This window comes from Bos javanicus, chromosome 3, assembly GCF_032452875.1.
Source record: "Bos javanicus breed banteng chromosome 3, ARS-OSU_banteng_1.0, whole genome shotgun sequence".
Lineage (NCBI taxonomy): Eukaryota > Metazoa > Chordata > Mammalia > Artiodactyla > Bovidae > Bos > Bos javanicus.
In genome coordinates this window covers 51,401,672-51,426,262 of record NC_083870.1, presented here as the reverse complement: position 1 = coordinate 51,426,262, position 24,591 = coordinate 51,401,672, and the positions used below count along the sequence as shown (strand labels likewise).

At 36.8% G+C, this 24,591-nt stretch overlaps 1 protein-coding gene across 14 annotated transcripts in view; it reads left to right on the top strand.

Annotated features, from left to right (window-relative positions):
• The window catches only part of RPAP2 (RNA polymerase II associated protein 2), a 127,468-nt gene that overhangs the window by 39,882 nt on the left and 62,995 nt on the right, over positions 1 to 24,591 (top strand). For 11 of the 14 annotated variants that reach the window (XR_009735355.1, XM_061411212.1, XM_061411206.1 and 8 more), the window contains 2 exons: positions 977 to 1,057; positions 10,530 to 10,598. Coding sequence is in view for 12 of the 14 variants with exons in the window: in XM_061411212.1 (XP_061267196.1) it covers positions 977 to 1,057; positions 10,530 to 10,598 (150 nt within the window). In the remaining 2 variants the exon portion in view is untranslated. Of the gene's footprint in view, positions 1 to 976; positions 1,058 to 4,246; positions 4,329 to 10,529; positions 10,599 to 18,942; positions 19,037 to 24,591 lie in introns of those variants that run through there. The other 3 variants (XM_061411211.1, XM_061411213.1, XM_061411215.1) reach the window with 3 other exon arrangements.

Below are 24,591 nucleotides of genomic sequence, written 5' to 3'. Positions count from 1 at the left end.
TGCAAAATGATATAATTAAAGAAGTGAAAATCACTGTCATCACAGTAATTACTATTAATATTTTGATGTTCATCCCTGGCATATATGTGATATATATGATGTGTGTATATTCATTCCCTTTGGTTCCATCTGTTATAGTCTAAACCTAGAGAAAATGACATGTTTGATATATACTATGTGTGATATACAATTGTATTATAATATGTATGGTTTTATAAAAAATGGGACAACTTCGTGTGCATTTTCTACTTAACATTTATCATGAATATCTTTCCACATTAAAATATATAGATTGATGATATTTTAAAGGTTTTATTTTATAATTACATCATAATTTATATAACCATCTACTGACACACATTTGTTGCCAGTTTTTCACTACTAAAATACTTCTCCAATAACCGTCTTTTTTTATGTTTGATTATTTCTTTAGGATAAATTTTGTGTAGTATTGATTAAAACTGTTGGGTCAAACAGTGTCTGCATTTAAAATGTTAGTATATATTGTCAAATTGCTCTCTAGAAATGTACCAGTTTTTACCTTACCATAAGGATTTAATAAATATTAAATCCACATTCCCATAATGCTCCATTTGGAGGGCAATTCCTCTGGCCTGTGTTCTTTCCATTTGTTTAATATTTGAAAGTGAAAAGGTAAGAAAGAGACAAGAATATAGATACCAGCCAAAATATTTTTTCATTTCAGTGCCTCTTTCTGTAGCATAGACTACAAAATAGAGTGTGGAGTTACTTTGAAATATTTATTTATGACTTCTCACCAGTTAAACCTGGCTTAACTGTTTGCACCTCAGAGTCATGGTTACCTACCTATGAAATATCCAAACTTAGGCAAGAACCCCCAAAATGTATCTATATAATTATATTTTTTAAATGTATCAGCATAATTATATATTAGGATAAATTTATTTTTTATAAATAAATAAAATAAAAAATAAATAAAATTTTTTATTTTCAGATTGCCTGGACTTTTGGGACCTCTTCAGATTACATTAGGAGATATTTACACACAGCTTAAAAATCTTGTCCATACTTTCAGGTTAGTATTCATACTACTATTTTCCTTCTCAGTTATTTTGACTTTATGTAATTACCTTGCAGAATCCATAGTAGACTAAGGCATGAAGAAAGTAAATGATTTACCTTCATTGTCTTAAATCTTAATACACTGTTTTCTCTTCCACTGACAACATTATTTATATCTTTGGGGGGTTTTGTTTGTTTTATTTTTAAATTTTTATTGGAGTATAGTTGATTTACAGTGTTGTGTTTTAGGTGTACAACAAAGTGAATCAGTTATACACATATCCATTCTTTTTTAGAGTCTTTTCCCATATGGGCCATTATGGAGTACTGAGTAGAGCTCCCTGTGCTATACAGTAGGTCCTTACTGTTACGTTAATGTTTATGTAATTCCCAGTCTCCCAGTTTGTCCCTCCCCACCCCCCACTTATATCTTTTGTTAAAAGCAGCCTCTTATTTGCTTAAACTTTGATATGTTTAGCTTTGGATAGTTTATTTATGGAATAATCTAAAATTAAGGAGAATGATATATGAGACACAAAGGTAGCTAGTTAGTAATATCTTGGATTTTACTGAACTAGTAAATAGATATTAAATGACTGGCACTTCTGTATTGTTCAGCACTATGGACAATATAGAAGAAGCCTAAAGCCCATCTTCGAGGAAGAACTCCTGTGAGAAGACAAGGTGAGCACAGGGAAGAGTGCAAAACAGTGGATGATTTAGTTTTGAATAGTGTAGAATAGACTTTGAGTGACAAAGACAGGAAAAGGAAGACTAGAGAATACCAGTTATGAAGTGGAAGAGTTGGGATTTTTCTATAACTATCAAGGTAAAAATACTCCACCAGGCTAAGACGAGATTCTCTACTAAAAAGCAATAGAGATAAGCCGCTACGTACGTTATAAGTAGAGATGTATACGAGATGTACATTTTGACCCAATGCCAATGACCAAAAATTCAATTAGTTTTTATCTTTAGCCAGACAGCACCAAGATAGGATGAACTTCTAGAGTAGAAGAATCATTTCATCTAAAAAATTAACTATTACTATAGTTTATTGCTAACAATAGTAGTATTGACAGGTTCAGTTCAGTTCAGTCGCTCAATTGTGTCCGACTCTTTGCGACCCCATGAACCGCAGCACTCCCTGTCCATCACCAGCTCCCGGAGTCCACCCAAACCCATGTCCATTGAGTCAATGATGCCATCCAACCTTCTCATCCTCTATCATCCCCTTCTCCTGCCCTCAATCTTTCCCAGCACCAGGGTCTTTTCAAATGAGTCATCTCTTCACATCAGGTGGCCAAACTGGTTGAAATGGAGTAAAAATGTTCTTAGATGCTTGTTTTATCAGTCAGTAGAAGAGTAGAATGCTGTAGTAATTATGTTGCTTGTGAAAACATAATTTTGTGTATAAATAATTTGTAAAATTTTTCACTTAGCAAAATAGATTGACGGTTAATACAAACATTCAGAAAAATGTTTTCCGATAAATTATGTAATAAGAACTAAAATTCAAAGTTGGAGGAGGCAATGGCACCCCACTCCATTGTTCTTGCCTGGAGAATCCCAGGGACAGGGGAGCCTGGTGGGCTGCCGTCTATGGGGTCGCACAGAGTCAGACACGACTGAAGCGACTTAGCAGCAGCAGCAGCAAGGTTCAAAGTTTAGGTATGTCTCAAAAATTCTTCATCTTCAACTATTGAAAAGGATCATTTGTAACACTTTATGATTATCTTAAGCCTTGATAGATTTAAGACAATTATAAGTTGTCTTAAGACATTCTTGTGGAGTCTAGAATGTTTATATTTGAAAGTGAATATTCAGGGAATAACAAATCTGAATGATATGATTGTTCTGATTACTGAGATTGTTACACCCATACAATCACAAGATCAGTGATCACACACAGGTTTATAAATGCCAGAAATGGTGCTCAGTTTGGGCTAGACCTTTGGAATACTGACTAACTGCTTTGTAAAAGGAGGATTTGGGCCAAATACCAAGACCAAAGCCGAACTTCTCTGTATTTCTTTTTCATTAAAAGAGAGAGTCTGTGTCATATACCTATCACAAAGCCATACATCCAAAAGAAGAAAAAAAAAAGTGTTTTCAACTGTCTATAGTGATGATAAAGTTTGAATGCACAATGTGGTTGCACCGAAGTTTAGGATTTGTTCAGGATTTATTAAGGAAGTAAATATATTAAGATAGCTTAACTGAGGGAAGATGAAGACCAGGTGTTGCTCTATTTCATTGCTTTTTTAAAGGACTTGGCATTCAGTTTCTTGCAGACAGTATTTAATTACCATTCTGAGCAAACTGGTTAAGACTCATTAGAAAAGATATAAGAATAAAACCTTTAACCTTGAACTACAGATAGGAACTTTGTACTTAATTTTTAACCCCACTCACTTAGAATAAATGAACAAGTGATTCAGTTTATTCTGACTGTATTTTCTAGCGCTATTTTTCTGTCTAATTGCATGTTTTCTTTTTAAAAAAAAAACTATTCTGAGGATCTCAGAACTTACTTGAAACCCATTGAAAAGAAATGTTTGGCTACAACTCAAGATTGCCACATTATTACTTTCATATGCCCAAGGAATTTAGGTATTTCAGATTGGAAACTACTCGCTGTCCAGGCTATTTGTTATTTCAGTGTTTTGAAGCAGCCCTGATAATAACATTTAGTTCATGTCAGTACATGGACTCACTTTGGTAACTACTATGTGCTGGACTGTGCTTGGCACTTTACACATGTTATCTGATTTCCAAAAAATAGTTGTATTATCCTCATTTTATAGGTGAGAGATGACAGATTAAGTAATTTCAAATTACACAACTAGTAGTTGGGTTTAGACCCCAAATCTAAGTCAAGAACAGAGGTCTTAAGTGGTCTTACCACCAAAAAAAGAAAACGGTAACTATATGTGATGGAAATGTTAATTCGCTTGATTTTGGTTGTCATTTCACAATATATTCATATATCAAAACATCAAGTTGAGTACCTTAAATATATATAATTATTATGTGTCAATTATACCTCAGGAAAGCTGGAAAAAAATTTTAAAGAGTTTACCAACAGGTTTTGGTTTTCTTGGTAATTATCAGTATTAAAGGTTTTTGGTTTTCTTGGTAATTATCAGTATTAAAGTTTTTTTTTTTTTTTTTTAAGTAATTTTATTTATTACCTCTCTAGACCCCAGGTAAGAATTCTACTTGAAATGGTTGTTACCTGTGAAACTAAACCTCTGTGACGTCTAAGCTAGCCAAGACAAGAGGTACAGTGTTCCTTAGTCTAGTAAGAGGTAACCAACAGATTGTAGAAAAGAGGAAACTCACATGTCATTTTCCTTTTATATTTATAAACTGTTATCACTTTTTTCTGTCATTCTTACTATGTAAATCTTTTCAGGGTACTTTCTGCATTGTTTACACTAAATTAAAATAAAGCCTAGATGAAACTATTGTATTATGTGTGGGATTTGCTTCATAATTATCAAGTTTAGGGGATGTTGAATAGGAGGTTATATAGATGAAATATGATTGACCGGGATTTGATAATTCTCAGTTGTGATGACTGTATGGGAGTTGATTTTATGTTCTATTTTTATATATGTTTACATTTCAATTGTAATTTTTAAAAAGTTTCAGGGAAATAAGCCAAAAAACTCCATTTTGAAGGTGTGTGCTTAGTTCACTCAGTTGTCTTCGACTTTTTGTGACCCCACGGACTGTAGCCTGCCAGGCTCTTCTGTCCATAGGATTCTCCAGGCAAGAATACTGGAGTGGGTTGCCATGCCTTCCTCAAGGGGAACTTCCCAATCCAGGGATCAAACCCAGGTCTCCCACATTGCAGGTGGATTCTTTACCATCTGAGCCACCAGGGAAGTCTGTTTTGGTGGAGGGGGTGTTAAAAAAACCTTGTTGTTACAAAGGAGGCAAGAATATACAATGGATTAAAGACAATCTCTTTAACAGGTGGTGCTGGGAAATCTGGTCAACCACTTGTAAAAGAATGAAACTAGAACACTTTCTAACACCATACACAAAAATAAACTCAAAATGGATTAAAGATCTAAACGTAAGACCAGAAACTATAAAACTCCTAGAGGAGAACATAGGCAAAACACTCTCTGACATACATCACAGCAGGATCCTCTATGACCCATCTCCCAGAATATTGGAAATAAAAGCAAAAATAAACAATTGGGACCTAATTAAACTTAAAAGCTTCTGCACATCAAAGGAAACTATTAGCAAGGTGAAAAGGCAGCCTTCAGAATGGGAGAAAATAATAGCAAATGAAGCAACTGACAAACAACTAACCTCAAAAATATACAAGCAACTCCTACAGCTCAACTCCAGAAAAATAAATGACCCAATCAAAAAATGGGCCAAAGAACTAAATAGACATTTCTCCAAAGAAGACATACGGATGGCTAACAAACACATGAAAAGATGCTCAACATCACTCATTATCAGAGAAATGCAAATCAAAACCACTATGAGGTACCATTTCACGCCAGTCAGAATGGCTGTGATCCAAAAGTCTACAAGCAATAAATGCTGGAGAGGGTGTGGAGAAAAGGGAACCCTCTTACACTGTTGGTGGGAATGCAAACTAGTACAGCCACTATGGAGAACAGTGTGGAAAAACTTAAATAACTGGAAATAGAACTGCCTTATGACCCAGCAATCCCACTGCTGGGCATACACACTGAGGAAACCAGAAGGGAAAGAGACACGTGTACCCCAATGTTCATCGCAGCACTGTTTATAATAGCCAGGACATGAAAGCAACCTAGATGTCCATCAGCAGATGAATGGATAAGAAAGCCGTGGTACATATACACAATGGAGTATTACTCAGCCATTAAAAAGAATGCATTTGAATCAGTTCTGATGGGGTGCATGAAACCGGAGCCTATTATACAGAGTGAAGTAAGTCAGAAAGAAAAACACCAATACAGTATACTAACGCATATATATGGAATTTAGAAAGATGCTAACAATAACCCTGTGTATGAGACAGCAGAAGAGACACTGATGTATAGAACAGTCTTATGGACTGTTCCAGAGGGAGAGGGTGGGAAGATTTGGGAGAATGGCATTGAAACATGTATAATATCATGTATGAAATGAGTTGCCAGTCTAGGTTCGACACACGATACTGGATGCTTGGGGCTGGTGCACTGTGACGACCCAGAGGGATGGGATGGGGAGGGAGGAGGGAGGAGGGTTCAGGATGGGAAACACATGTATACCTGTGGCGGATTCATTTTGATATTTGGCAAAACTAATACAATTTGTAAAGTTTAAAAATAAAATTAAAAAAAAAAATACACAAAAAACCTTGTTGTTAAGTTGGTTTTTCCAAATATTTACTCTTCAGTACCTGCATGTCAAAATCTTTTGCTTAAATTGAGTTTGCTCTTTTCAGTAAAATGTCAGTTACTTATAATACAGAGACACCTCTGGTAAAATAATGCATTTTGGGGTCTTCAGATTCTGGCAGGACAGTTTTAACAGGTATGTGACTGTAGGCCAAGGCTTCTAGGTGAAGTCTCTGAGGAAACACCATATAAATGACAGTGACTAGTGTTGGGAGATCTTTTCAATCAATACTGGTGGTGGGAAAGAGTTGACATAAATAACCGTGTCTTTCTCTTTGAAATAGCGATCAATAATTGGAACTTGTAGAACAATGATTCTTAAGCCAGTTGTGCGTCAGAATTACTTGAGCTTTTAATGACGACAGATGCCTGGCTTCACCCCTAGAGATTGAGTTTCATTTGGTTAGGGTTGGGCCCAGACATTGGTATTTTTCAAAAGCCCCCCCAGGTGCTTCTGATGTGCAGCCAGAGTTGAGAGCATGTTAGAACTAAACATAAAGCAGCTTTTTCACCTTTTTGAAGAATCTTTCCCCAGTGAATAGAGCTGTCCTTTCCACTGAACTGCTTCATAGGCATTTAGCTGGAATGTTACATTGATTTACCTCTCATAGTGGTTCCATCAGAAGTTACTTGGTAATGATTAACTCGTCAGTGTTGAAGCAAGATATTTTCTAAATATGATTTGAATTAAAATTATATTTAGACAAAAGTCCTTTTTAAATTTCATCAGTGATGACTGAAGGTATTTTTTTCTAAATCTATATTGAATTTCCAATTATATTTTGAAACTATGGTTTTAAAATGTTTCCTTTCAAATATTACTGTTTTAATTTTTGAATTATCACTCAAAATAGTGTTTGTTTAGCATTTGTGCTTGAAATTATTTTGGTTCTGCAAAAGGGAAAAATGTGATAGCAGGTAAAATTTTGCTGTTCTGCTGCTTAAAGCACTTTGAAGTGAAAGCAAAGACCTTGTTCCTCAGTGCCTGAAACAGTTTAGAACAGGCATTCAGTAGATTTTTTTGTTGACTCAGTAAATAAATTCATGAAATCTAAAATTTGTCTTAGCTTTGAGAGATTTGAGTATTACAGAAAAGGAAATTCTGTTAACTGCTTTTGCAGTTTTATTTTATCCTTCTTTGCTTATCTTTGGCCTTTTTTGGTTATGTGCTAGATTCTGTTTTAGTTGCTACAGGTGATATAGTGAACAAAATAAAGAAAATTCCTTCTCTCATGGAACTATTTTAATAGAGAGGATATGCAAAAATTTTAAGACAATATGTATGTTGTTATTATGTGGTAATACACCCTTTTCCCAGTTCCATCACCTCCTTTTCTCCTCAGAAGCAGGGAAAGAGGGGATGGATGGTACTAAGGAGGGAGGAAGTTGTGATTTTATATAGACTGGTCAGGGAAGACCTCATTAAGAAGATCCTATTTGTATAAAGACCTCAAGCTTGTTAAGTGAACAAGCCATATTGCTATTGGTGAAAATATATCAGACAGGGGAACAACAGGTAAAAATGCCCTGAGGCAGAAGAAGGCCAGGTATATTCACAGAATATTAAGGATGCTGGAGAAATGAGCAAGGCAACAATACAGAGAGAGATGGTTAGAGAAGTAAAGGGCAGGGATTGGCTGTAGTATAGTTATATAATCCTTGGAACCATGGTCGTTCTTTGACTTTTACTCCAAGTGATATGGAGAGCAGTTTGTGGATTCTGAATAGAAAGTTGACATGATCTGACATATTTTGGCAGTATCACTCTGGCTGCTGACTTGAGAATTATAGTAAATGGTCAGAGGCAGGAAGACTATTTAGGATGCTCTTTCTGTAATCTGCTGCTGCTGCTGCTAAGTCGCTTCAGTCGTGTCCGACTCTGTGCAACCCCATAGACAGCAGCCCACCAGGCTCCGCCTGTAATCTAGGCATAGATTAATAAGTAATAAGTGGAAGTAATAAGAAGTGATCAGATTTAATTTTGAAAATAGAACCATCAGAATTTGATGACTAAAAAAAAAAAAAAAAAGAATTTGATGACTGATTTTTACATGGGATATGAAGAGAGTCAAAAATTTGGTCCTGAGCAACTGGATGGATTCTGAAGGACTGAGTAGCCATTTACTTAGGTGGAGATACCTGCAAGAGAACCCAGTTTGGAGAGGAAATAAGGAGCTCAGTTTTGGTTATACTAAAATTTTGAGATGCCTGTTAGACATTCAAGTGGAAATGAAGGTAGATCACTAGTCCAAGTCTGGAATTCAACCTATTCTACCTATTCATCTATCCTCCCTTGCCCCATAGTTCCTGGCACCACTCCCTTCTTATTAATATCTCCATTATTTTACTTTTTCTAGGATGTCATATACTTGGAATCATACAGTCTGTAGCCTTTTCAGACTGACTTTTTTCACTTAAATAATATGCATTTGAAATATCTCCATGTCTTCATGGCTTGATAGCTCATTTCTTTTTAGGGCTGAATAATATTCTAGGGTCTGAATGTACCACAGTTTGTTTATCCATTTACATACTGAAAGATATCTTGGTTGCTTCCCAGTTTTCACAGTTATATAAATACAGCTGCTGTGGACATCTGTGTGCAGATTTTTGTGTAGACATTAAGTTTTCAATTCCTTTGGGTAGAGATACCAAGGAGTGTGATTGCTGGATTGTATAGTAGGAGTATGTTTAGTTTTCAAGAAATACCAGATTGTCATCCAAAGTTGCTGTGCCATTTTTTTCCCACCAGCATTAAATGAGAGTTCTTACTTGACATGCTTACCAGCATTTGATTTTGTTGATTATCAGGATTTTGGCAATTCTAAAAGTGTAGTGTATCTCATTGTTTTAATTTCCACCTCCCTGATGACATATGATGTAGAGCATCTTTTCATATGCTTATTTGCCATCTTTTTTTTTTAATTTATTTTTAATTAGAGGGTAATTGCTTTACAATGTGTGTTGGTTTCTGCCGTATAACAGGAATCAGCCATAAGTAAACATATTTCCCCTTCCTCTTGTGCTTCCCACCCCCAACCCCCATGTATCTTCTTTATATATATATATATATAATTGTATTTAGTTAGCTGTTTTTGGCTGTGCTGGGTCTTATCATGGAGGGAGCACAGGCTCTAGTCACACGGGCTTCACTGGTTGCAGCACAAGGACTCAGTAGTTGTGGCTCTCGGGTTTGGAGCGCAGGCTTAGTAGTTGGGGCACATGGGCTTAGTTGCCCCACAGCATATGGAATCTTCTCAGACCAGGGATCAAACCTGTGTCCCCTGCGTTGGCAGCAGATTCTCATTTCATTGCGCCACCAGGGAAGTCCCTGTACAGGTTTGTTAATGAAGTGTCTCTTGAGGTCTTGGACCCATTTTTTAATTGGGCATTTTGTTTTCTCATTGTTAAGTTTTAAGATTTCTTTGATATTTTGGATAACAATCCTTTATCAGATATTTTTGGCTGCTTTTTATCAGCTTATATCATTTTTTTATTTAGAGTGATCCTTCTAAATGTTTTCTGAGAAATAAGATGACTACAGTGTACTTTATTGTCATCAACTGCTAAGTGATAGATTTTACTTCTGATTTTTTAAAACTTTTCTTGAATAAAGATACCTAGTCTTAAAATTTATCAAGTCAACTCTGACTTCTGAAAATTATGGATTATGACATTGCTTAATTGCCTGCTGGCAACCTAGCAAAAGCTGAATTAAAATCAGAAATTGCTTACCTTGTCAGTTTTAATAAAACATTTGATTAGGGAAAAACAAAAGATACGGTTAGGAGGCGTGTCTGTGTTCATGTGTTTTAATAAACCATTCAGTTTAGTTCCCCATATTGTTCCTATATCCCCATCTTGTCTAACAGTGGTATTGTTATAAATATATAAATGTGAGGCTAGAACACTTCCTTCTGAATATCAAGCCACATTATTATACTGTTGACTCTTTTCCATCAAATATAACGAGGATTAAAAAAGTGTCCTTTAACACATGATATCATAAAACTGAGTTTATCTAAAAATAGAAAGTTTATGTATTTAACTGTAACAATCTTTTGGTAAATTTTACCTGTCTTTCAGATTAACAAATAGAAATATTATACATAAACCTGCAGAGTGGACCTTAATTGCTTTGGTGTTGCTGTCAATGTAAGTACTCTTCCAGATTTTTAATTCTAAATACTAAATATGAAGAATTTGACTAGGGAAAAACAGTTAATTCATTAGTTTTCTAAACTTCTTTGGAAAATATACCTTTATTTTGCACCAATTTTCCTTATGATAGAATAACTTTCATGTAAAGTGATATGCTGTATTTTGATAAACTGTTGTCATTCTCTTTATATGTTTAACTATCTTTTCTTCTCAGGGCATTTTTTTTTTTCAAATATTATTTGTAATCACTTGAAAGAAACACCTCCATGTGGGATATACTCAGGCTAGTCCATTAATTTCATTTTTAACAGTGCATTTATTTTATTAATGTTAAATGGCTTCATTATTTTACATCTATATTTTTACCAATATAGCTAATGCTATTTTATTTTTCATCACGGTTCTTATTATTAATATCATCAGAAAAGTTTTGTTTTCAAAATCAATGTAAAATCAAACAGATTTAAAGGAACTAAAGTAGATACTACACAAGCATGTATAAAACATTTAATACTCGTTCACCTCTTAAGAAATCACTAGTGGTTTCTAAGGCTGTCTTTGAATAGAGTTAAAACCATCTCGTAAGTGTAGTGTTTTTCAGCTTGAATTGCAAAAGTCTTCTTTGGAAGACCATTCATTACTGCATTACTGTTATTACTTGATGCTTGTTAGTTCATTGAAGCCCATAGGACATTGAATGCTTACTGGACACTCACAGATCAAGAAGTGTTATGAGCCAACCTCATAGCATCTCCAGCCCTACATTTCTTTCTTTGATATTACTTCAGTCTGACATATTATTCTGGCTTCACTGTCCCAAGGAAGGCTGTGCTGGGAAGCATTAGAGTAGGCTTCACTGAGCCAGCATCTGTGTCACCCAAAGAGATACAACTCACATGATTCATTAAATCAGAACACAGAAAATAACTTTACTTGAATGCCCTGACATAAATTTTTTATCAACCATAAGAACAAATCTTTTGTCATTTTTACTATTCAATGTTCCAGTTGAATTGGTAATTTGTGAAACAGATCTTATTAATTTTTTAGAAAGTTCTTTCCATTTTATGAAATTTGTAAATATTTTGCTCATTGGCAAAAAAAAAAGTCAGTATCTCTCTGCTCACCCACCATATCCTATGCCTGCTAATAAACCCTCATAGATAACTGTTTAACTGTACTTCTGCAATTCATTACACTAAAGGGGAAGTAACTTTTTTGGTTGACAAGTCAGAGGCCCAAGGCTTAGAAGTAATCTCAGAATCTTGCTTTCTAAGCCAGTGACTGGAAGTATTATCTTAATGAGCAGCTGCTTACTGAGGATGCACATTAGATCCTACTTCTTTTTGTATCAAACTCTTGCCAGATCTTCTCCAAAATGTATAACAAGGAACAAAAAATAGTATGGAAAATGAAATTTAAAGCTACCATCGAAACTGCGTATGATTATTTCATATAAAAGTAATTTTATTTTAATAGAAGCACCCATGTTGCCCAGAACACTAAAAGCTTTGCTAGTTCTTTTATGTATTAATACTATTTGCCTTCTCTCACTTTGGATTTAGTGTAGGGATTTCAAGGGTCGCTGACCCATGAAAATAGTAATTTAATTGAAGAAACAAAACTGCACATCTTAAGGTGTATTGCATATTTCACAGTATGCAGTCTAGCCTAAGGTTGTAGCAGTGGACACTTTGCTTTTGTTATTCACCTGGAATTCTCTTTCATTATTCCCTAAGCCCTACAGTTAGTTAGATATACCCATCTTTCTCTAGTCTTTGGTACTTTTGAGCCCTTGACAACTAAAAACCTTTCCAGTTAGGGCCCTTTTGGCTTCTTTTAAAATCTTTAGTCACTTGTAGACACAAAGTTAGCTGGTACTTCTTTGTTTTTGCCTTTCAAATCTTGTTTTCGCCTTTCAAATCTCGTTTTCTGATAATTTTCTCATAACTTTTGCTATAGGCCCTCTTGAACATTCTTTATCTTCCCTAACTGAATCTCCTTAGTTTTTCGTCATTTGTTCTCTTAAGACTTCTGTCCCCATACTGTTTTATTTCTTACTTCCTCATTTCTTAGCAAATTCCCTTTAGCTTTTCGTATTTCTGCCCCCTAGGGAATCTATGGCTCAGTTGATAGCCCTTTTCCTTCTTAGCCTGTCCTTTTGTCATCATTTTACAGTAAATATTACCATATGAGATGGGAGTAAAATGAAAATACACAGCCATCATATTAAAACCCATCCACTGGCTTCTGTAAAGTGTAATTATACTTTAATATATATTTGCACTCTTCTTTCCTCCCACTTCCGGTTCCCACTTTTTTTATACATACAGTTTTATTTACTTTTGGCTGTGCTGGTATTTGTTGCAGCAGGCTTTTCTCTAGTTGTGGCAGACGGGCTGCTCTCTAGTTGCAGTGTGTAGGCTTTTCATTGCGGTGGCTTCTCTTGTTGCCAAGTGCAGGCTTAGTAGTTGTGACACTCGGGCTTAGTTGCTCTGTGGCACATGGGATCTTCCTGGATCAGGAATCGGACCCACGTCTCCTGCATTGGCAGGCGGATTGTATACCACTGAATCACCAGGGAAGCCCCACAGTTACTTTTTTGGGAAGACATTTATTGTCATTGGGGAAAGAAAAAGCAGATGTGAGGGCTAGCATTAGATAAACAACCTTAAATCCAGGGAAAATATGGAGACTTCACACATTCCAAGAGGCATGTACATATAAAAAGAAAGAAGGTAAACACATATTTGTAAAATAGTAACTCATCATTCAGTCTTTTATTGCCACTAAGATTGAGCATAGGCATACATGGGATTTACCTTTTATTCATTTAATTATCCTATGATTCAGAAAATCTTTGCATCTACTCTCAAATTGCCAATGGAATTTTTAAAGTCATTGTAGACATTTCTGAAATTCATATTAAGTGGACTTCTTAGAAGTCTTAATAGCTAGGAAGAAGGTCCCGAATGGTAGTTGTAGACACTGAAGATGAATACAGTAAGATGATATGTTTAGTATTATTATAACAACGGTACTATTCTTTGTGAATATTGCAAATTTTTATTTTTTTAGCATTAGTTTAATGCATGAAAGCTGTTTTCAAAATTCCTCATGAGAAGCACTTAGAAAAGGATACCTATACACATGTATAGTAAAATAAATGGCTCAAATCTAACTCTTGTTAGAAGGGAAAATCAACATTTTAAGCAAAACATGATAGTCCAAACAAGAAAGCTGGGTCCTAAATTTTCACATCTATTTTCTTAAGAATAAATAAGGTGTGTCTGTAGCAAACCATCTTTTCCTGGTAACTTCCCTTGAACTTTCACAAACATTAACATTTTAAAAATTTGAACCACAATATGTACTTTATCAGTGTGCACTGATGGGAACTTTATACCCATATAATCTCAAAGAAGTTGATGAAATCAAATTGATATTCTTGATCAATTGGTACTCTGTTCATTTAGATTTCTCACTAATTCCATAGTGAGAAATGGAATGGCCAGTATGACTGCAACATTTATTGATACTTATACTATGTATTCAAACCTAAACCGTTACCAAAAGCACACTGAAAAGCCTTTTAAAGCTTAAGCTGCTGCTGCTGCTATGTCGTTTCAGTCATGTCCAACTCAGTGCGACCCCATAGACAGCAGCCAACCAGGTTCCCCCGTCCCTGGGATTCTCCAGGCAAGAACACTGGAGCAGTATACATTTATTTAACAATGAAGGAATTAATGTGCCTTTGCTACTCACATTTTTATTTAATAAATGTTATAATTAACAAAGATAAGTTCACAAGAACTCCTTACACATAGAAGAACTTACAGTGATGATGAACACTAATATTTTTTTTAAATAACTGATTAGAATTGCAATAAAATAACCTAGTAGTTGGTGGTGTTGCTTAAGCTCTTAGCTGTAATAACTTTGTTGAATTTTATTAGTACTTTATGATTACAGATTATATGTTGAATAATATGAAGTTGAATCTGATTTTCTCACATCAGTATGCTCTAGTAAAGATATTAGGCTCTTTCCACAGTCCTGATGCATGATTTTCATAAAAATGTATGTAAGTATATAGTCTCCTGTAAATGTTTTAGTACCTAAATGTGCTATTGTGTAAAACTTGTTAATGTATTTGTATATTTCAGTGTTGTTTATACATCAGATTAGAAAGCACAATAAGTGAAGTCACTCAGTCACGTCAGACTCTTTGCGACCCCATGGACTGTAGCCTGCCAGGCTCCTCCATCCATGGGATTTTCCAGGCAAGAATTCTGGAGTGGGTTGCCATTTCCTTCTCCAGGGTATCTTCCCAACCCAGGGATCAAACCTGGGTCTCCCACACTGCAGGCAGACTCTTTACTGTCTGAGCCGGCACAATAAATTACACTAAAGTGTGCTTGTTTTCTGATGCCTTCTCATAGTGTAACATATATTGGTTTTTCTATTCCTCATATTCTCATCTGTCCTCAGTATAGGGAAACAGAAACTGAAGAATCACTGTTTATCATGGTCATGGTTTTCAGAGTAGTTTCTTTGAGAAGATTTTGACTGGTATTTTGAGATTTTATAGCTGTAGGACACACCCCCTCAGCTCAGTCCTTTTCCTCCTCCCTCTCTTCCCTTTGGTCTTAGTCTTCCCAGTCGTCTTTGACCTCTGTCATTATACTTGAACCTGTAACATGCAAATGTTAGGAAAGCTGAGAAATCTAGAGAACAGTCCAGACCAAGTCTGGCAGCCAAAAAGAAACAGTATAGGAGGCTTTGAAGAAACAAATTGATTGGCTTGAGTTCCTTTATGTGCAGCACTTGTGCCAGAAGTGGGAATCAGTTTCTTCAATAACTTCTTGTATCTAAAATGTCATTTTTTCACCAGAGTTTAACGTGGAACCTTTGTAGAAAGACCACTGCTTATGTAATGTGATGATCTATAGCTAACTGTAGCACAGGAGTCAAATGTCTCTTAGTAGATAGCTAGAGAAAGGTGTTATTGTGTTCCATGGGAATGATTTGGTTATCTAATGAAGGAAGAAGTAAGTAAATACTTAGTTACGTTGTACTGCTTAGAAAGAATGGAGGGTAGAAAGTGACTTGTGGTAGTCTAACATGAATATATGCTATTCCTAGTTTTATGCCCTTGATGTTCTCTAATGGAAAGCTTTCAAGATCATCTCCAAAAATGTCTGCTTTCATTTTATTTATCTGAACTGTCTGTTTCCAGTGAACTGTGGCCCACTTCCTAGACACAGACCACGCAATAGTTTATTCCCCCTAAAAGCTTTGAGTATTCCCGTCGTTCTGGGAGTAGCATGTAAGTCCTGGGAAATGGTATATAAATAAGCTCAACTTGACCATGATCACTAAACAAAAGCCTTCACTGGATGTGGGCAGCCACTTTAGGTAACCATCATACAGATAGACACTCAGGAGAGCCACTTCCCTAGGGTACTAGGCATGAACAGAAAGATGTGACTACAGCTTTTTGCTTCAGCAGATTGTTTTTTATAGTGCGCCCATCACTAATTTCCTTAGAGAAATTTGTGAGCACACCATGAAAAATGAAGATACAGTGCCTTAGAAATTTATTGGTTCTCAGAAGTATTCGAAAGCCTTTCTCAATATTCCCAATATATTTTTCAGTATTTGAGACCATAATAGCAGATCACTGAAATAATTTTGTTTCCTTATAATTACAGATTTTATATTTAATTGAATTTTATTGAGATATAATTCATGTAACAAAATACACTATTTTAAAATGTACAGTTCACTGGTTTTTAGTATACTCACTGTTTTGTGAGTGTGAGTATACAGCAGTGTGGTGTGAGTATACAGCAACTGTCACCACTGTCTCATTCCAGAACACTTCATCATCCCCAAAATTATCTTCATATGCATTACCTTAGTCCCAGTTTTCCCTTCCTCCATCCCCTGGCAATCACTAGTCTACTTTCTGTCTCTCTGGATTTACCTATTCTGAACATTTCATATGGATGGAATCGTATAATATGTGGCTTTTGTGTCTGATGTCTCTCACTTAATGTATTCTGGGTTTACTTCATGTTGCAGCGTGTAACAGCACTCCATTCCTTTTTATGGCTGAGTAATATTCCATTGTATGGATATACCACATTTTATTTATCCGTTTATCAGTTAATGGACATCTGGGTTATTTCCATTCTTTGGTTCTTAGGAACATTTGTGTGTAAGTTTTTGTAAGAACATGAGTTTTCGATTCTCTTAGTGGAATTAGTGGGTCATGTGATAACTCTTTATTTATCTGAGGAACTGCCAAACTGTATTCCACAATAAGTGCACTGTTTTAAATTTCTGTGGGCACTTTGTGAAGACGCTATAGATTGAACCGCCTCATACCCAGCAGCCCCACCAGGCTTATGTTTGTAGTTTTCCAAACTTTAAATATGCTTGTTCTGATTAAATTTAGACCTTCATGGACCTGTAACATCAATTTTTTTTTTTTTTTGTAACATCAATTTTTTATGTTCTAGGAATTTCTACTACATACACAAAATGAGCCCCCTCACACACCCATCATTGTGAAGTTTAAGTAAAGCCACCAGGGAAGTTCTAAAGTACCTGTTTACTGAGTATTAAATAATAATTAGATTATTCCTAAGCCCCCTATATGTATGGCTGACTTATAAGAAAAATATAATATTTTTTCATTGAAGTAACTTTATCCTCAGCCACCAGGCTGTGTGGGAACCCAGATATTTTCTAAAGGAAAAATAGTACTTCTTTAAATTTTTAACAAAAGCCTACTTTCTTCACTAATTTTTTTTTTCCCCTCAGAAGTTCTCAAATTTTGGGCAATTTTATAATGTTGGTTTTTTAATCCATAAGTAGCTAAGAGTCCCCAACCTTGGGCCAGAATACATACTAAAGTCCCCAAGGGTCTTCAGCAAAAAGATGTCTCCGCAGCCTCCCCTTCCCAAGCAGCACAGTAACAGCAGTGGGGACAGCTGGTAGCAGGCAGCACCTGGCCCTTACCAGTCACCTCGACTTGAGAAGTCAGTCTCCCTCCCTACTTGCTCTTGACATCTTCACAGCCTGACTGAGTGCACTGAGAGCATAGCCAGGGGAGGCCAGGAAGCATGAGGCTTAATTAAGGGCACTGTTAGCCCTAGCCTCAGAGTTCTGTACCGTAAGAGTGTGATAATCATTGTGGACACTGCTGGTTGGTTCCATTTCTGTCTTAGAGTACTGAAAAAGTTGTAGCCACTATTCTGAGAGAATTGTTTCATAGCAGTAATTATGAAGAAAAGTTTTTCTAACACATCTCCAAAGCTGCTCTATAGAGCTGTCACAAACAGGATTTAGATATAAAGTTTAAACTCACAATAGCCCAGCCCTTTAAGCAAACCAACGTGTAATATTATCACTACTAGGTGAGCTACAAAGAACTTGTTTCTTTTGAATTAGAAATATCAATGGAAAGCATCCCTGCTTCCTTATTAATAGGTAATCCCAAAGCATTAAATGCAAACATTATCAGGACATAAACCATCTGTTAGAAGAAAAACATTTTATTTTATTTGGCTATCATGGTCTTTTATAACAAAGTTTTTATCTCAGTTTTCCAGATAGTAGTTCTGAAATAGAAAGTTCATAATAATATACTTCTTCATGGTATGCTCTTCTTTCAGAAGTCCTTAATAGTAATAACCTCACATGCCTTTTGGTTTTGCAAATTGTGAGACTTTAGATTTGTGCCTTGGATAAAATGAAATTTATGTAAATTATTATTAAGTATTATATTTTTGTAAATGTAATTCCCTTACCCCAAAGACCACCTTTAACTGTGCAAGGGTTCTTAAGAACCCTAAGTTCAGTCTCATTCTGGATTATATCTTAATTTTTACCTTGCATTAGCAGTTCAGCCTTGCACAAGTTTCTTAACTTCATTGTGCATTTTTTTGGTCTTGTTAGTAATAAGAGGGGGACTAAATCCTGGTTAAATTAACTTGGCAGTGTGAATTCAACTATGACATCTAATAAATAAGAAACTATTTTAATGCAGTATGTCAAAGGCTACTGAAGGAGACAATGAAGATGATTATTTGAGCATAGGAAACAATGTAACTGTGCTGATAGTCATGGAGACACTGTCCAGGTGTTACTGCTTTGTTTGGTATCTTAGTCCTTAAGCTTGGCAAGAAATACATTAATACTGCTAGCCATTCCTTCTGTGGAAAGAGTACAGAGTGCTCATTTAAGTAAATGGGATGAATACCCCTAAGATTCCTTTAGTCTCTTTCTGCTGTAGACCTTGCTGATGACATATTGCTCTCCACATCAGAGATGAGGAAGCTGCTCTGGATGCTAAAGGGAACAGTGAAGTGAGTTAGTACCTCAGCATTATACCAAAGGCGGTGAAGAGCAAAGTAGAATGTGTAAGTTGATTTTTTAAATTTCAAAATGTTCCCGATTCTTTGTTCAGATCACATTTACGGACATTTTTTAAAGTAGTTCTAGAATAATGCCTCCCCCCCTCCCCTTCATTGATGAAAAGATCCCAACCATTCATTGATAGAACTTCTTTGAACTAGGTATGGTAATCTGTGTTTCATCTCAGATAGTACCATCTGATTGTTAGCTAAAGGACTGATAAGCTACCTTGCCTGTTGCCCTGATTTTTAGTCTAAAGAGTTTGTTAGGACTTTTTTTTTCATGTTTTTAATATCGTGCCATAAAATCCAGCATAAGAGCCCATATTATACCAGGAAGGATGAGACTCACACTTCGCTACAGCATCAGAACTGTGAATCTGTGTAGAGGCTGGCATCTACACAATAATGGAAATGTTTTCAAATATTAGAAATATGACTTTAAATTGTTTATCGAGCAGCTGGGGAATACAGAGATTAAACAAAGACAAAGACCCTGCCCTCCAAGACTGCTGAGGAAAGGGAGAGAACTGTATGTTCACAGGTAACGACAGGCAAGAAAGAAACACAGACTCGTGGGACTTCAAAGCAGCAAAATAGCTCTACTAGGAAGATCAAAAAAGATTTCACAGAAGTGGGATTTTTGATGGGCCCCAAAAAGAGAAAGGGTTTCAAGAAATAGAAATGAAAGGTTGAGAGCATTCTAGGAAGTACCTGTATAATGAAAAAAGCAGAGAAGAGATGTAGTGACGAGTAAAGATAGCTGGAACTGGAAAGAGTGGTTGGAAAGTTAGGTGTATAGTAGAGATAGAGCCTTTAATGGCAAGGAAACTTATTTTAGTGGACAGTGAAAGTCACTGAAGTTTTGAGCAGAGTACCCTCCTGAAGCCAGTGCTTTAGGGAGATCAGTCTTACTGGAGTCCCATCTGTCCTGTCTTCCACCTCACACCAGTCCCTCCACGGCCTCCACTTGCTGTCATTGTGGCCCTGTGTGGCTCAGCCTCAGCTTACACCACCCTGCCTTGTTCTCCTCGTTCCTGCCACTCCAGCCCTTCTCATCGTCTTTCCTCTCGCCACAGGACCCAGGTGGTTCCCTTTATCCAGAATGTTCTTTCCACTCCTATTCCTTTGGTTAATTCCCCCTCATCTCTCAGAACTTGAGGAAGTGTTCCTTCCTCAAAAAAACGTTTCCTGGACTTCACTGAGTAGATCAAAACACTTTATAATAGGCCACAACACCATGTACTTATCTTTCCTAGCACTTGCCCTGTTTTCAGTTTTATATTGAATTGTATGATTCAATATACTTGATATTACTTGATTAATATCTGTCTCACTCAAATTGAAGATTTTAGGACTTCCCTGGCAGTCCAGTATTAAGACTCCCCACTTCCAATTGCAGGGGATGTGTGAGTTAGATCCCTGGTCAGGGAACTGATATCCTACATGCACAGCCAAAAAAAAAAAAAAAACTTGAAGATTTTAGGGGCAGGTTCTATCTGTGATTTTATGCACCATTATATGCCCTGCACTTTAGCATCACAGATTTAAAATAAATACCTAACGGTGAATAAAAGAATGAATTATTAGGAAGCAATCATTTCTGACTTTTGGTTGACTCTTTTCTTCCTGCCTCCCAAGTTGCTTCCCTTCTGCCTACAACTGCTTATTCATTTTTTAAAGTTTAAAAAACAGAAAAGAAAAAAATACCTATCCTTCCTCCACAACCTTGCTGAGCTTCCCAGACTATCATCCTTTCACTTGCCAAATGTCTTGAAGAAGCTAGTCTGCTGTCAGTGATTCCAGTGCTTTTCATTGATCCCTTGCATTCTGGTTCTTGCCCACAGCATTTATGAAATTGATTTTCTCAAGTCCTCCACTAGTAACAGCCTAGTTAACCAAAGAACACTTAGTCAGTGAAATAAAATGATCACAATGAAAATGAAATGAGAGACATTACAGCTCCAGATACAAAGTTTAGCAATGGAGATAAAGGGGGGACAAACATGATTTCACAAAATTAAGACAGATAACGGGGAAAAATACTGGTTCTTTTAGAGAAGAGAGTATGAGGAACTAACTGAAGTAGTTACTAGATTTGATTTAACCTGTTCTCCAAGCACTGAGCCTATTCCTATTCAGGCATATTTAAGGTGGTGGTTATTGTCCAGTTGTTAAGTCATGTCCAACTTTTTGCAACCCCATGGACTGCAGCATGGCAGGTTTCCCTGTCCTTCACTATCTCCTGGAGTTTGCTCAAACTCATGTCCACTGAGTTGGTGATACTATCCAAACATCCCATCCTCTGTTGCCCCCGTCTCCTCCTACCTTTAATCTTCCCCTGCATCAGGGTCTTTTCCAGTGAGTTGGCTTTTCACATCAGGTGGCCAAAATATTGGATCCTCAGCATCAGTCCTTCCAGTGAATATTCAGTATTGATATCCTTCAGGATTGACTGGTTTGATTTTCTTGCGCTCCAAGGGACTCTTAAACTCTTCTCCAGCACCAGAATGCGAAAGCATCAGTTCTTTGGCACTCAGCCTTCTCTATGGTCCAACTCTCACATCCATACATGACTACTGGAAAAAACATAGCTTTGACTATACAGACCTTTATTAACAAAATGATATCTCTGCTTTTTAATATACTGTCTAGGTTTGTGCAAAATGAAGCAGGGCAAAGGCTAACAATTATGCCAAGAGAACACACTGGTCATAGCAAACAACACCCTCTTCCAGCAACACAAGAGATGACTCTATGTAAAGCAATTATCCTTCACTTAAAAAATAAATTAAAAAAAATTTTTTAAAGACGACTCTACACATGGATATCACCAGACAGTCAATACCAAAATCAGACTGATTATGTACTTTGCAACCAAAGATGGAGAAGCTCTATACAGTCTGCTGACTGTGGCTCAGATCATGAGTTCGTTATTGCAAAATTCAGGCTTAAATCGAAGAAAGTAGGGAAAACCACCAGACCATTCAGGTATGACCTAAATCAAATCCCTTACGATTGCTTATACAGTGGAGGTGACAAATAGATTCAAGGGACTAGATCTGGTAGACAGAGTGCCTGAAGAACTATGAACAGAGGTTCATAACACTGTACAGGAGGCAGTGACCAAAGCCATCCCCAAGAAAAAGAAATGCAAAAAGGTGAAATGGTTGTCTGAGGAGGCCTTACAAATAGCTGAGAAGAGAAGCTAAAGGCAAATGAGAAGAGGAAAGATACACCTCCCAACTGAATGCAGAGTTCCAGAGAATGGCAAGGAGAGATAAGAAAATCTTAAATGAACAATGCAAAGAAGTAGAGGAAAACATTAGAATGGGAAAGACTAGAGGTCATTCGAGAAAATTGGAGAGACCAAGGGAACATTTCATGAAAGATGGGCATAAAAAAGGACTAAACTGGCAAGGACCTGACAGAAGCAGAAAAAATTAAAAAGAGGTGGCAAGAATACACAGGAGAACTGTACAAAAAAGGCCTTAATGATCCAGATAACTGTGATGGCTATGGTCACTCACCTAGAGCCAGACATCCTAGAGTGTGAAGTCAAGTGGGCCTTAGGAAGCATTACTACAAACAAAGCTAGTGGAGGTGATGGAATTCAGAACTGAGCTGTTTCAAATCCTAAAAGGTGATGGTGTTAACAGTGATGTATTCAACATGCCGGCAAATTTGGAAAACTCAGCAGTGGCCACAGGATTGGAAAAAGTCAGTTTTCATTCCAATCCCAAAGAAAGGCAATGCCAAAGAATGTTCAAACTACCGCACAGTTATACCCATTTCACATGCCAGCAAGGTTATGCTTGAAATCCTTCAAGCTAGGCTTCAACAGTGGACTGAGAACTCCTGATCTTCAAGCTAGATATAGAAGATCAAAGGAACCAGAGACCAAATTGCCAACATCTGTTGGATCATGGAAAAAGCAAGGGAATTCCAGAAAAAAATCTGCTTTGTTGACTACACTAAATAAAGTCTTTGACTGTGTAGATCACAACAAACTGGAAAATTAAAGAGACAGGAATACCAGACCACCTTATCTGCCTCCTGATAAACGTGTATGCAAGTAAGAAGCAACAGTTAGAACCAGACGTAGAACAATGGACTGGTTCAAAACTGGGAGCATGTAAAGGCTGTATGCTGTCAGCCTGCTTACTAACTTCTATAAGAGTACATCATGTGAAATGCCAGGTTGAATGAATCACAAGCTGGAATCAAGATTGCCAGGAGAAATATCAACAACCTCAGATGTGCAAATGATACCGTTCCAATGGCAGAAAGTGAAGAGGAACTAAAGAGCCTCTTGATGAGGGCCAAAGAGGAGAGTGAAAAAGCTGGCTTAAAACTCAACATTTGAAAAACAAAGATCATGGCATCTGGTCCCATCATTTCATGGCAAATAGATGGAGGGAAAAGAAAACAGTGACACTTTATCTTCTTGGGCTCCAAAATCACTTCGGACAGTGACTGCAGCTGCAAAAATAAAAAAGTACTTGCTCCTTGGAAGGAAAGCTATGACAAACCTAGACAATGTATTAAAAAGATTTAGGGTTAAGGCAGTTGAAAAGGTAGACTGCTGCTGCTGCTAAGTCGCTTCAGTCGTGTCCGACTCTGTGTGACCCCATAGATTGCAGCCCACCAGGCTTCCCCGTCCCTGGGATTCTCCAGGCAAGAACACTGGAGTGGGTTGCCATTTCCTTCTCCAATGCATGAAAGTGAAAAGTGAAAGGGAAGTCGCTCAGTTGTGTCTGACTCTAGCGACCCCATGGACTGCAGCATACCAGGCTCCTCCGTCCATGGGATTTTCCAGGCAGAAGTACTGGAGTGGGGTGCCATTGCCAGCTACCAAATGGTAAGAAAAATTATAGTCATTATTGAGATGAGTGAGAAGGCCTGGTTGAGAGTATTAAATGCAGTGAAACAGAGCTGCATCTATGCCAAGGCTGCCTGAGCAATACAGAAGAAAGCAGAAAGGGGGAAGAACAAATAATTTTTTGAACACCAGCTGTGTATAATCATGCTAGATTCTTTATATTATTTCATTTGATCCTCACAATTCAGTGAGGTCAGTGGTGGTGTCCCACTTCCAGAGAAAAGAAAGAGACTAGGAAGACAAGCACTTTGTCCAAGGTCACATCTGGGATTTTGATTTCAAAATATGTGCCCTTTCCACTGCTCAGTGTTCCTTAGAATACTGACAGGGAATCCAAAGTGGGTTTGAGGTTCAAGAAAGAGGTGGTAACTACCTTCCTGAAAAATCAAGCAGTTATCCTTTGCTGAACAAAGACAAGGACTGAATAAACACTATAGTTTGGTCAATTGTGGTTGTGGGTGACCTTCCAGGAAGCAGTTTACATAGAGTGATGATTGAGACCTGATTGCAAGGGCTGCTCTAGTAGACAGTTGTAAAGATACTAGACACAGCAAACGTTGACCACTCTTCATATGGTTGGCATAAGAGGAAAGAGGAGAGATTATAATCCAGTAGGATATGGTAAATCTTCAGAACACTTTTCAGAATAATGGAGGCTTGAGCATTTGGCAACAAAAGA